At 47.1% G+C, this 14,357-nt stretch overlaps 1 protein-coding gene across 1 annotated transcript; it reads left to right on the forward strand.

The window, feature by feature from the left end:
* Positions 1-324: 324 nt before the first annotated feature.
* On the forward strand, positions 325-14,357 carry Nipal4 (NIPA like domain containing 4). The gene is made up of 6 exons (XM_005325442.5): positions 325-732; positions 3,991-4,230; positions 7,403-7,459; positions 8,906-8,996; positions 11,335-11,495; positions 11,946-14,357. The coding sequence occupies exons 1-6, from the start codon at positions 696-698 to the stop codon at positions 12,575-12,577; spliced, it is 1,218 nt and encodes a 405-aa protein (XP_005325499.2). The 5' UTR covers positions 325-695; the 3' UTR covers positions 12,578-14,357.

Raw genomic sequence — 14,357 nt, forward strand, 5'->3', positions numbered from 1 at the left:
TAAGGTTTCTGGGGACAAGGGCTAATTTTAGTCTCCAATCACTTCATTTCCTCCTTTGATTCAGTTTACCAACCTCCTCTCCTTCTTTCACTCGACAAACAAATTAGTACATTTATTGGTCCTGCTATCTGCTGGCACCCAACTCAGGTCAGATCTCTACGATGAATGAAATGAATAAGTCAAGGGAAAAAGGGAGAAGGAGGAAAGGAACCAGGTTCTCAGAATCCTTTGGTCCTTCCAACTCTCATGTTGTCACTTCCCCTCTGCGGGAAATGTGCCACTTCTCTGGCCATCCTGGGGCGCATCCACTCTGTCACTGGGGGAAGTGGATGCCATCGCAGTTGTCAGGAGAGGCGGATCCCGCGGACACGCCCCCCTCGCCTCCTGCCACTGACACTGGGCGGTGACTTTGCCTCTGGGAGCCCGGCCCGGTCCGCACCCCAGGAGGGCATGCGCCCCTCTTCGGCGGCGGGAGTGCTGGGCCCCCAGCGCCCGGAGTTGCCCAAGGGTTTGAGTGACTCCTCCTCGGGGACCCTCCCCTCTGGGGCACGTCATCCTCCCTACCCCTGGGTACCGATCCCGCCAGCTTCTCCGGAGCTAAGCTGGGACGCTGGGACGAGTCGCAGCCACCTGCTCCGGAGCGGAGGAGCCTGGGGCGCCGTCGCCAGCGCGTGGGTCCGTCAGCCCAGGGCCCCATGGAGCTGCGGGCCGGCAACGCCAGCTGTGAGAACGGTGCGTGCTGCAGGGCTGGGGACAGGGCGGGCTCGGCGCTTTGCATCCTAGCTCCTGTCGCCCCATCTCGTCCCCTGCCACTGGAACCAAAGGAAGGAAAGGGGAGGGTCAGTACGAGCTGACCCCCACCAGTTCTCAGACTCGCCTTGGTGACTAAGACGAGATGTCCACCTTCGCAGCTGAGGTAGCCAAGCAAGAAAGGGAGGAAAGGAAGGAAACTGAACGTATTGGGGCTACTGGTGGGGGACCGGGTGCAGCGCAGCTCAGGGTTAGTGTGTGGTTATTGCAGATTTTAGTACTTGCCATGATCTGTCTGTGGCCCAAGACAGGGGAGAGGACCACAAAGACTCTCCAGCCCCAAACCCACATACACATTTCTTCAGTGGGGGAGAACCTCAGGCCGGACTAAGGAAAGATGCTTGACTTCATGTGAAGTTCTTAGCAGGAATCAGGTAGTGGACTAGGCCCTTCCCTGAACTCTCATTTAATCCTTGAAACAACTCCATCAGGTAGGTAGTGTTACTCTTTTACTGTCCCTATTTTGGAAATATAGAAACTGAGGCCCCAAAAAGGTGTTTGCTCAAGGTAGTACAATGGGGAAATGGACTATGAAATAGGGCTCTTAGATCCTAAAACTTATACGGTATGACTGTGCTCAGCTCCTTTCTTGTTCAGACTCCACTTTCCCACCTCATCCTGGAATTGCAGGTGGTGGGGTACCCCCATTTCTCTCACTTCTGCCCTTCTTACCTGAAGTTTTCAAAGCCAGCCTGTTGAGTGTTGGCTGACTTTGGTTTCCTGAGTGACCAGGCAGCTATTTTCAGCCTCACCTCTTATCCTAAGGGATAATATGTTCCCTGGTACAAGAATATTCTGGAAGAAGAGGCTAGAATCATTTATTCCAACATCCATTTTTCAGATGAGCACTTCTCCAGAATTGGATTTCCTTTGGCTATCAGCCTTCTCTTGATTTTCACCATAGTGGGAAAATTTGACCCTTAACAGAGGGTCCTGAGCCTGTAGGTGCTGCAGGTCTTGCAGTGACAGCCAGGTCCACAGAGTCCTTTGGCTCCACCACTAGAGATGCACCTTCAGGGAGCTGGGGAAGGGAGGGGAATGGGCTTGGCCTTGCTCACAGGAGTTGCCTTCCTTGGCCCACCTCCTCCCAAGCTCTGGCTCATTTCCGGGGACTCAGGGAACTCCCCAGATTCAGCTCTTGGGCAAGGAGGACTAAACTGGAGGAACAGGTGTGAGCAATGCAGAACCAGTCTGATCAGGGACTGCGATGATGGCTTCCTGTCTCATCTTCCCTAGGTTGTGACACAGGTGTTGGAAAGACAGGTCTCTCCTAGTGGGTTCCAAACCCAACTCTACTACCAAGTGTTTGCATGACTCAAGTAAGTCTCCTACCTTGGTGGGACTCAGTTTCCCCAGATGAAAGTAACAGGATGAGACACTGTTTTTGGAGGATTCTGGACCTATTGTCAGTGGTTCTGTGCCATGGAGGAAGGTCAACATTACCTTTATTTTATTCCAAAAGGTGCCACTCTGCTACAAATGTGCCAAAGCTGGAGCTTCCTGGCCTTTGACTGGGAGTTCTAGTATGGTGGGAGAAGTGCCTGGTCCAGGCTTACATCCTTGGCATTGGAACCTGGGCTTCTGTTATACAGCCTGAAAAGGCCCTTCTACCTCTAGAGATCACCAACTCAAATGCCTAAGAGGCTAAGCTCATAACAAAAGTGGCTGAAGGGAGCCAGGTAGACCCTGAGGAGTTGCACAAAGCATGTCCTAAGATGTCAATGCTGCTAGGGACAGATGGTTGTTGCCTCATGGGATGTTATGCCCAGTGAGGTAGCTCTTCTGACTTTCAAATGAAGCCCCAAATATGAATCTTCAGGGGAGAGCTCCTTTTTTTTTTTTTTTTTGGATATTGAACCCACTTTACCACTTTAAAGCACTCAGTGCTTTACCACTGAGCTACATCACCAGCCCATTTCGTTGTTTTGAGGCAGGGTCTCATTAAGTTGCTGAGGTCTTGCTAAGTTGCCCAGGCTGGCCTTGAACTTGCTATCCTCCTGCCTCAACCTCCAGAGTAGCTGGGATTATAGGCACGTACCACTATGCCAGTTTACAGATTCATATTTTAAAATAAATAAGCAATACCAATTGGGATCTACTTCCCCACTTTCAACCTGCTTTACCAGGGTGGCTGTGGTGTGTGATTGTGATCATGGGCTTTGGCATCAAATGCACTTGGATTTTAATTTTAGGTTCACCGTTTACTACCTATATATATATAGCTTTAGGAAGAATACCAAAATCAGTCTCTTTGACTAAAAACCTGGAAATCATTACCATGCCTGTTTATTGGTTGTTAGGAATCTTCATGGAAAACTCCAGAACAGAGGACCATGTGGATGGTACCATGTAGGAGTGTTGAATGTTCTTTGTTCTGTTTTACTGAACTTCTGTAGCTTAGTTTTTCACTGAGATCTGACCCTTGTGCCCAGGCCTGTCCTTGATGTCATTAGTGTCTGTGCCCGTTGGGAGTCAAGGTTGAACTGACTCTGGGCCACAAGGGAAAATTCAGACACTCAGGGACTCTGGGACTTAGAGAACAAACTAAAGACAGTTGGGGTGGCAAGGACACAGGTCCTTGAGTGGACCAAAGAAAGTCCCAGCCACAGAAGTGACAGAAGCAAGGCCTGAGAATGGTCAGTTCCCACAAACAGGAAGCTCATCATTGTCTGGCCCCACTCCCTCATGCTGTCTATGACCAGTCCCCCATTGCAGCTGGAGCTTAGGAGCATGAAAGTAAATAGACCCCTGTGTGGGATCATAAGCTATTGGAGGCCCACATGTCCAAAGGGCTGAGAGGGGATTCTGGTGGAAGGCAGGGAGTTGAACTTAATGATGCCTGTGAACTTGGGGGACACTGCCTAGTGTTTAGGGCATCAGTACCATACATTGTAGTTCTGCAGTCTGACCCTCTGTGTGTCCTTAAGCAAGTGGCATGACCTCTCATTGCCTTTATTTCCATATCTGTGAAATGGGAACTGAAGGCATCATTTATTTGACAGGTAGCTGTAGAACTATGATGTGTTCATGCAAATAAGGCCCTTAGCCAGGTGACTTTTTAACACACCATCGCTATTATTTTTGGTTCGGGCCCAGTGTGTGAGGGGAGCCCTGGAATAGTGGCCACATGTCAAGTGCACACATGTCCCCAACATGAGTCTCACTGGTCTTCCCATCCAGGTTCCCTGATCAGTCTCTACTGCTCCTCCCAAGAAGTCCTGTGTCAGATCGTCGGTGGCCTCAGCCATGAGGTGCCTAACAATGCCACCTTTGACAGTTGGCAGGAGAGGATCAGAAAGAACTATGGCTTCTACATTGGCCTGGGCCTGACCTTTGTGTCCAGCTTCCTCATCGGCAGCAGTGTCATCCTCAAGAAGAAAGGCCTCCTGCGACTTGTGGCCACAGGGGCCACTCGGGCTGGTAAGGTCCTTGGGGCAGGAGAGGATAAGTGGGGCATAGGGCATCTGAGCCCATAGCTGACTTCCCCTCACAGAGATCAGGGCTTAAGTATGAGAATATGGTGAAGATGGGCACTAAATTCTCAACCCTGTTGAGAGTCTCAGCCACCAACAGGAGACTCCCCCTTTATAATCCAGCATTTCCTTGTGATGTGGGCATTGATGTAAAGATAGGGAAATTCTCAGGATCAAGATTTAGATACTCCAGCCTTCGATAGTCCTGTCTTTGCTTCTTAGCAACTGTGTCACCCCAGACAAGCCACATCTTCCATCAAATGGTAGTACAAAGGCCCCTGCCCACCACAAGGTCAGACTCTGGTGTGCCCTCACTTACTGTCCAGTTGAGCTCTCTATGGACTACAACACAATTATTGAGTCTCTTTTCACAAGGGACTTGCTTATTTGGAAAATAGAATGTGTGTCCATGAAATGATTATTGAGAAAATCTCTACTGCTCCTCCCCAAAAGCCCTGTGTTAAATCATCAGTGAAGTTCAGACTTGGAGGGTAGGCATTGGGAAGGTTTTCTAGAAAAGTCAATCTTCCAGCTGAGACCCAAGTCATAAGGAGACAGAAAAGGAAAAGAGGAGGAAGACATGATATTTCAGGTAGAAGGAACAGCGTGTGCAAAAGCTCAGAGGTGAGAGAATATGAGTGATCCTAGAAACTGAGAGTAGTTCAGGTAAGGGGGAAAGAGGAGGGCCAGCACGTGAATAGTCTTGTAAGCTGGGCTGCAGAGTATGAACGCAATTGCTATGTGACTGAGAGGCTTTAGGCAGAGAAGTGACACAGTCTGATTTATGTTGAAAAGATCCCTGGCTGCTGGGTAGAGAACAGATTAGGGCACAAGACTGGAGGTGGGGAGACCAGTTAGATAAGCAAGAGGACAGCCTTGGGTCTTGAAATGGTACTGGGGATGGAGACAAGCAGTGGATTCTGGAGTTTGTTTTAGGAGGCAGAACTCACTAGCTTTGATGTTTGCTGGCTACAAGCGCAGGTACAAAAAAAGTCAAAGACGACTCAGGCTTGTGACTTGAGCAGTGTGGGGAGCCAATGGTGCCCTTTTCTAACATGAGGAGAGAAGATGGAGAATGTATTCAAGTTTGGACATGTTCAATAAAGATTTCTGCAGGACATTGCACTGGGGAAGTAGACTACCAGGGTTCCAGTTCTGGCTCCTGGATTTCTGGTGATGAAATCCTGGGCAAGGAACATATTTTTTTTCTATGCCTCAATTTCATCATCTATAAAAGGGGCATAAGAATAATTGCGAGCCTAAAGGGCTACTCAGAAGACATATACAGGTTGACTCTTATCTAGAATGCTTGGAACCAGAAGTGCTAGGAATTTCAGGCTTTTTTCAGATTTGGAATACTTGCATTGGCATAATAAAATACCTTAGAGATGAGATTCAAGTGCAAACACAAAATTCATACCTTATATGCATAGTCGGACGGAAGGTAATTGTATACATTGTGTTTAATAATTTTGTGCATGAAACAGTTTTTTTGTGTGTGATATTTCCCACTTGTGGCATCATCAGCACCCCCCTAAAAGTTTCAGATTTGGGGAGCATTTGGGATTTTGTATTTTAGGATTAGGGATGCTTCACCTGTAACTTGTTTAGAAAGATGCTTGACACAGTAGTATTGGTATTGCTGTTATCTAAGGAGACGCTGGCAGAGCCTGCATGTGCTCCAAAACAAAGAGCTGTGACGTGCAGGTGGACGTTGGAAGCAGTGGCCATTGTTACTCTGTTTTTCACTTCTGGTCAAGTGTTTTGAAGACAGTTACCTCCCAAGTGCAAGTGCCAGGGAAATGTCTGCTTATGCTCAGGGCAGAGCAGGGGAAGTATCACCGACCACTCAGAAAGACAACTTCCCCAGAATCCCTTGTTCCCTCCAATGTGCTATTCCAGTGTCTTCTGAAATGTTGACTCTTAGAATAAAATGTTCTCAGAGTTTTTAGCATTTAGATGACGTCCTGACCACTTCTAGAAATGGATGAAAGCAAAAGATGTTCTCCTTATTCAAGAATAGAAGCATTCCAAAAAAGAAACATGATTTTTGGTTTTTCACAGAACTGGTAAAGGCCCATCCATTCATCATCATCATCACCATCACTGATATTTTTGAGAATGACCATGTGTTGGGTCCTTAACAAAGCAGTCTCAATTCCTAACTTTATAGAGTTTCCATTTTAGTGGGGGAAATGCCAGAAAATTCACAAATCAACCGAATTTTTACATGACACATGCCATGAGGGAGAAGAGGTGGTGTTATAAAAGAGAATCCAAAGGGGAAGTTTTGAGGGGATCGGGGTATCAACATTCAGAGATCTGCAGGATGCATGTGGATTTAGGCAAACATCAGCAGGAAGTGAACTCTAGATACAGGGAAAATTATATGCAAAGGCCTTGAGGGAGGAAAGAGCTGATGATTTTTGAAGAACTAAAAGAAAGGAGAAGAGTGGCAGGAGGTGTGCTTGGCGAGGTGAGCGGGGCCAAGACTATGCATGGTCTTGTTAAGGATTCTAATCTTTATCCTGAGAGTAATTGGAAGCCATTGGCCAGCTATAAAGAGAGATTTAATTATAAAAGACCACTGGTTGCCATGAAAGGAATAGATTATTAAAAGGACAAGTGTAGAATCAGAGTTGTCACCTGTCATTGTCTCAGCCTAGACCAGAGGTGATAGTGGCTTTGAGTTGGATGGAGGGAGTCAGATGGACATGTGTGAGACAAAGTCGGAAGGAGGAGGAGAGAGAAGGGTCAAGAGCAATTCCCTGGCTTCTGGATTAAGCAACCAAGTACGTGGAGGTGCCATTTACCCCAGGGGTTTCATTTGACAGGTAGGCAGGGCATTTAAAATCAACCTTATAGGAACGGAGATTGAGATGCCTGTGAGATGTCAGGGAAACCGTTGGATATGGATCTGGGCCCAGAAGAAAGGTCTAAGCCACAGATATGAAGTGGGCACCATAGATAGATGGTATTTACCACTTTGAGATTGGATGGAACCACCCAAGAGAGGTCCTAGAACTAAACCCTCGGGGCACACAGAGTGAAGGCAGCATCAGGAAAAGAGCCTGAGAAAGTTTGGCCACGTTTAACTTGGTGTCCATTTCCTTCTACAGTGGACGGGGGCTATGGCTACCTGAAGGACTTGATGTGGTGGGCTGGATTTCTCACCAGTAAGTGGATTCTCTTGCTACTCATAAGAGCAGTCTATTGATAGAAGGGATGGAGATGAAGGGAGGGGTGAAAGGGCATTTCTGTTTCTATTATAGAAAGTATGAACCTAAGGCCAGATTCCTAGAGTGAGTCATGAAAACTTTGATATCTTACTCTTATCTCTGATGGTTTTCTCAGCTTAACATCAGTTTTTTTTTTTTTTTTTTTTATTGGTTGTTCAAAACATTACAAAGCTATTGACATATCATGTTTCATACATTAGATTCAAGTTGGTTATGAACTCCCATTTTTACCCCAAATACAGATTGCAGAATCACATCGGTTAGACATCCACATTTTTACATAATGCCCTATTAGTATCTGTTGTATTCTGCTCCCTTTCCTATCCTCTACTATCCCCCCCCTCCCCTCCCATCTTCTCTCTCTACCCCATCTACTGTATTTCACTTCTCTCCTTTTAACATCAGTTTTAATCCATGAAGCATCTACCCCCCAGAGAGGTTTGTACAGAGCTGATAAGGATACAGATGTATTTTCTCAACTTTCCTTGAAATATAAGGAGATAGACTCACTGCCTCTTGATAGTGGACTCTTAGACTTCTCCATGGTAGAAGCTGGGCTCCCAGGAGAACTTCCCTTCTCCCTGGACAATTCATCTGTTGGCCCATTTAGACCATGACTGTGTCTGACACTTGCGGTGTGCACACTCGCACATTTCCTCCATTTTCCATCACCCTCTCTGGCTCTCAAACCCTAATTCTTTTGAGTTTCCACTAACACCTTTTATTTATAATCTCCTAAGTCAGTTTTGATCTTTGTCCTAGCCAGAGCTATTGCAGTGACCATGACCATCTAATTCCAAAGAGGAGAGCCAGGCAGCTGTCTCCCCAGCAAAGAGATGGAAAAAACACAGGCATTTGCAATTTGAGAACTTAGAAGGGGAGAATTTAAGCTCTTTGGGATGTCAAGCTTTTCTAAAAACCTGCCTGTCCACAGTTCTCCTGGGAAAGAGGGCTCCAAGGACCGCTGGTACCCAGAGAATCAATAAATTCAACTACTGCTTTGATAATTAACATTGTCTAGAACTTACCTTAAAGATATAGTCCAAAACATGGGCAGTCCCTGAGACAGACTAAACTGTGTCTGGATAGAAACCAAGAGGGAGGAAGAGGAGGAGAAGAAGAAGAAAAGGAGGAGGTTTCTATTCACAAGTACTGCATGTAGCTAGACCTCAGCCTCGCCATCTTTAAAATGGAAGGATTTGGTCAGGATAGTCAAGGAAAGAGCATAAGGATCTCCTGAGCATGCATGGTCTTGTTAAGGAATGCTGGTCTGGGTTTTAGGGATGATTGGAGCCTGAAAGAAGCCATCTCCACCCAGAGTCATCTGGAATGGAGATGATTCCTTGAAGTCACCCTTGTCTTTTTCTTCCCTTCCTTTCCTAGTGGCTGCTGGAGAAGTTGCCAACTTTGGGGCCTATGCATTTGCACCTGCAACAGTTGTCACACCGCTGGGATCCCTGAGCGTCCTCATAAGGTTATTGTCATCTCTCTAGCCATCTTCAACTCTTTCATGGTTTCAGTTTCTTGACACCTGGAATTACCTGGTGGGATCCACTGCATTCAGGGTCCTGGCTTGGTCCCAGCCCCTAGAAAGAGGCAGTGTGCTGTTTGAAGCTCCAAACCCTTGAATTGTTTGTGGCCACTGGCCTTGGCATCTCCTCCACTAATGGGTGGTTAAAGGGCAGGCCAAGCCCAAATCAGTTGTAGGGGCTCCCACAGACAGTAGGCATCAGCCTTCTCATGTGAATATCTGGCGCTCCAAGAGAAGCATGCAAATTAAGAGCACAAGCCCCAGATTAACACTATCTGAGTTTTAATCCTCACTTGAACACTTAGTAATTCTGTTATCCTGGGCAAGTCACTCCATCCCTCTCAGCCTCAGTTTCCCTCCTGCAAAACGATAATGCTAGTAGTACCTACCTGGAGGCCCCATTCTGGGGACTAAATGTGACACTGCACAGGAAGTGTTTAGTACAGCACTGGCACCAAAGAATAACCACAGCCATCTTACACTGAGGACTCACTATGTGCTCCATATGTTCCTTAGACTAACTTATTCACTCCTCACAACCTGAGGCTAAGAGAGGTGAAGCAACTTGGCCGAGGTAACCAGGTTCCAAGTGGCCGGCCCAGGATTCCAACCCAGGCTGTCTTATACCAGAGACTGGGTGCTTAGCTGCTATGCTATGTTGCCTCTCAATAAACACTCCACAAATGATTGATCATTTCGGAAATAACGGAGGCTAATCTGGAGATGAGCTCAGTGACAGAGCGCTTGCCCAGCATGCCCAGGGCCCTAGGTTTGGTCCCCACCACCATGAAAATTAACTAATTACTAAAATAAAATAACTGATACTAAAAGGGTGTGTTTCCACCACCCCCACTCCTCTTGAGCTACATATAGAGCCAGTTCCTCTGCGACAGTGCCAACACTTCATTTGAATGGGTTCTTGATGTGGGGGCTAACCTTGGAAACCTGGTAAATCCCAGCCTTCCACACCCAGTTCCCATAGTTTCCTCTGTTTTGTTTCACCATCTTGATGACAATTTTGCAACATTTACACAGTCAGAAAACAAATATGACCATGACTCACACTGTAGGACTAGCCCAGCTGATTTTAGCTGATGAAGCGCTGATACCTCTCTATTGCATATCTGATAGGTTTACAAATCCCCACTCCCAGGAAGTTGGGAGAAGCATGTAATCCTGCATTGTGTGACCTTTGCCTATGCAAATGCCACCAGACTTTTTTGAACAAGACATTTTAATTAAGTGTTTGGGGGCATTTTTAGAGAAGAGATAGGAGACAGACAAAGGAACTTAAACATCAGTATCCACTTTCCTGACCACTTTGCACCAAAATTTTTTGAGACTTAATGGGGTTGCAGGACAGCCAACAGATAGGACCCTACACTAATGCCACCTTCATTTTTTAAAAAAAAGCTCCAATGGTCAGACCCAGCTTGACTGATTCCCTTTTCCTTCACCTCTGCTGTCTCATCTAGAGGATGAGAGGAGAATAGAATTATGTCACCAAGGAAGAGCAAGGAACTGGAAGTATTTTATCCAGGAAAGTGAAGACTCAGGGATCCTCTTCACTGAGGTGTAGAGGTTATGAGACAGAACTTGAGCGCAAATCCTGACTCCACTGACTTACCAATTGTACTTCTATGAGGCTCATTTTTTCTCATCTATAAAATAGGGACAGTATCTTTTACTTCACAAAGAATTGTGAGATATTAGTGATATTTAGAGATAATAAATGTAAATTTCCTAGAACAGAACTTAGTAGGGAAAATATGATCAAGACACTATATCTAGAATTGTCATTATGGTCATTCATAGCGACATATACAAATGATTTGTTCTCCATGACCCAAGGAACAGAAATGAATCAAGGAGTAGAAGTTTCCAGAAGGTCTATTTGTGATGGATAACTAGAATAAACCTACAATGAGCTCATTTTGCTTGTAAAAAGGATGAGCTCCCTGCTACCAGAGGTATACAAGACATGACTGAAAGGCTTTTCACAGCAATCCTACAAGGGATATGTCCACTCGATAGAAAGACAAAAGCTTTTCCAACCCTTCAGTTTGCAAATGATTTCTGTCTCAAAAATGAAAGAAATCCACTTTCCCTTCTTTTCCTCCTCCCAGAAATGAGTTTCTGTTTTGATCATTTGGGGGAGGTCTAGCAAAGCTTTCACTTTGTCAGAGCAGTAGATTAGAGCTCTAATCTATTGCTGTCCACGAACTCAGCCCCTCTGTCTCTTTGGGCTGTACTAACCCCTTTCTCCCACCTCGGCATGCAGTGCCATCCTCTCCTCCTATTTCCTGGGAGAGCGTCTGAACCTGCTGGGGAAGCTGGGCTGTGTGATCTGCGTGGCCGGCAGCACAGTGATGGTGATACACGCCCCTGAGGAAGAGAAGGTCAATACCGTGGTGGAGATGGCTTCCAAGCTAAAAGACACAGGTAGGCTTCCAGCACAAGAGAGCAGCAAACACCAGGGCTGAGCCCTGAGGAAGTTCCCATTGACTGCTGACCGTCTCAGGTCCACCCCTGCAGGAGAAGGCAAGCTAAAGCAGGCTGGTGCATGTTAGCAAGGCGAGCTTGTGGCTGCCTAGCCTGGTGTGTGTGGACACCACTTACCGTATCTTATGTGCAAGACACTGTCCTGAATGCTTCATATGCATTGTCACACTGAATCTCACAAAACCCTACCAGGAAGATCCTATGGTTGGTCTGTTTCTATACACGAGGAAACTGGGGTCTTGGGGGTTTAATAACTAACCCAAGTCATTGAAAGGTTTGAAGCTGGGACTGGAACCCATATTTGTCTGACTCAAGAGCCACCTCCCCTGGGGCCCTAGTTGCTGTCCGCATCCTTCACAGCTGGGGTGACCTAATACCGCCTTCCCACAGGGTTCATCGTGTTTGCTGTGCTTCTGCTGGTGTCCTGCCTCATCCTCATCTTCATCGTCGCCCCGCGTTATGGGCAAAGGAACATCCTCATCTACATCACCATCTGCTCCGTGATCGGAGCCTTCTCGGTGACTGCCGTCAAGGGTCTGGGCATCACCGTCAAGAACTTCTTCCAGGGGTTGCCCGTCGTCCGGCACCCCCTCCCCTACATCTTGTCCCTCATCCTGGCTCTGTCCCTCAGCACTCAGGTCAACTTCCTCAACAGGGCCCTGGACATCTTCAACACCTCCCTGGTGTTCCCCATCTACTACGTGTTCTTCACCACGGTGGTGGTGACCTCCTCGGTCATCCTCTTCAAGGAGTGGTACAGCATGTCTGCCGTGGACATCGTGGGCACCCTCTCTGGCTTTGCCACCATCATCTTGGGTGTGTTCATGCTCCACGCTTTCAAAGACTTGGAAGTCAGCTGGGCCAATTTGCCCCGCACGCACAGAAACCCTACGCCCCCATCGCCTGCCCCGGAGCCCAGGGTTATTAGACTGGAAGATAAGAATGTCCTTGTGGACAATATAGAGCTTGCCGGCACTCCGTCACCAGTGGAGAAGCCCAAAGTATTTATAATCCATTCTTAAAGCTCAGACTACACGAGTGAGAGGATGAGCCCAATGGTGCAACCTGACCTCTTGATTTCAAAACCTGCTCATTTTTTGGTGCAGCTGTTGCCAATGGACTGTTTTTCCTTGAGATGTTAACTTATACCTCATCACTGTTTCTAGGAGAAAGTTTTCCACCCAAGAAGAGGTGGAAATTTCCAGAAATTCCTGGAAACAGCCTCAGTGACCAAATATCTTAGTTTACATTGGAGCCAGCAGGTCCCCCCGGGGCCTCCCTTTCCACTGGTTCCTTTGGTGCCATCTCTGGTATTTGGGAAGAAGAGAGAATTTGACCCGTTGAATGTCACAATCTAAGAGCTTTCCTGAGATATTAGCCCTCGGGAAATCCTTTGTACCAGTTCTCCTTCTGAGACTGAATCGCCATTCCTTAACCCAAGAATGAGATAGAGCTGGCTTCCCGAAACCAGTCTGTCAGCCACCCCATCCAGAGCTGACAGCTATCCAACCAGTGTTGCTTTTGCCATTTCCTCTCGGAGACAGAAGCCGGACCTCAGCTGACCTTACTGTGAAAGACACCTGATGTCTCAGGAAACAATTTCAACCAGCCTGTTCTCCGAGGACTCCAGCCTGGTGGTCAGTGTATGGGTGTCCATCCAGTCCCCTCCATTGCCACCTCTTCCCTCACTATGACTGTCCCAAGGAGCCAGTACTAAGACAGAGACAGGCAATAATTTTAGAACTCACAACCAAAGATGTGCCACAGCCAAGCTCTGCTGACCAAATCGGATGTCCTGTTTGGCTCTACTCTGGACAGAGACAGCAAAGGCACTCTCTCTTGCAAGTGATCTGACTAGAACCAAGCTGGAATTCAGCAGAGGGCATGGGTGCTTGATGTCACATCGCCCAGCAGGGGAGTTAACTCAGTCATGTGCGAGGTTGGTCTCCCACAGAATACCTTTTTATTTTTTTTTTCAAGGAGTCAACCAAAATATGATTTGGAGAGGTGGAAAGAAGCATGAGGAGAAAAGTCGGGAGTTGGCAGAAGATAGTCACAAGCTGTCTGGAAACCAGGGGCTCATTTGGGGGGTTTACTCTTATGCCCAAACAGGTATAAAGGGCTCTTCTGGGTAATTTCTGGGCTGCAGACTTGGAGACTTGGCCAGTGGGATTAGCTCTGTATCTCAGTGACAGAGTCGGAGCACAGACTTGGCATGGGTGCATTTTGGCCAATGACCAGTTTGCCATGGAGTCCCTGGTTCCACTAATGAGTTAGCTGTTTACCCCAGGAAACACCATGCTGGGGCTGCTCCACATCCAGCTAAGGGTGCTGCCTTCAGTCCTCTTACATTTAGCCAGAGGCATCTACTAAATCGGAGCAGCTGGAGATACTCCTCCTTTTCTTCTAGCTTCAAGAATATGGGAGCTGTTGCAAGAACCATTACAAAGAAAAGTTAGGAGCCAGTTTACTAGAAAGAGGGAAGATTTGAGCCTCAGTCTCCAGGTGGGTGCAGAGCTTCCCTATGAACCCCCAACCTGTGTGCTATGTTTACATCTTGTGCCTTAGTGAAGCCAAAGCCCAGGCTGAACTCTTGCTGGCCTTGCACTCCAAAGGCTCGGTGAACTGACCGACTGGCTCCCTGCACCTGTAGCCCTGCACCTCCAGGTTTTAATGAATGTGGATTTCTGTCTGTAATTAAAATCAATGCAACATATTGAATCTTGAAAATAGGAGTGAGCTGAGGGTCCTGGGAGTAGGGCTGAAAGGGTCAAAAATAAAGGCTTTGGAGTGTTTATTTGA

Source organism: Ictidomys tridecemlineatus, chromosome 1 (genome assembly GCF_052094955.1).
Source record: "Ictidomys tridecemlineatus isolate mIctTri1 chromosome 1, mIctTri1.hap1, whole genome shotgun sequence".
In the NCBI taxonomy this organism is placed as follows: Eukaryota; Metazoa; Chordata; class Mammalia; order Rodentia; family Sciuridae; genus Ictidomys; species Ictidomys tridecemlineatus.

What these genes read in the sequence shown, in the direction of transcription:
- Nipal4 (XM_005325442.5), top strand. Translation starts at nt 696, where the DNA reads ATGGAGCTGCGGGCCGGCAACGCCAGCTGTGAGAACG. An exon ending in CAACGCCAGCTGTGAGAACG is followed by an intron (nt 733 to 3,990) that starts GTGCGTGCTGCA and finishes CTTCCCATCCAG; the next exon opens with GTTCCCTGATCAGTCTCTAC. An exon ending in TTCCAAGCTAAAAGACACAG is followed by an intron (nt 11,496 to 11,945) that starts GTAGGCTTCCAG and finishes GCCTTCCCACAG; the next exon opens with GGTTCATCGTGTTTGCTGTG.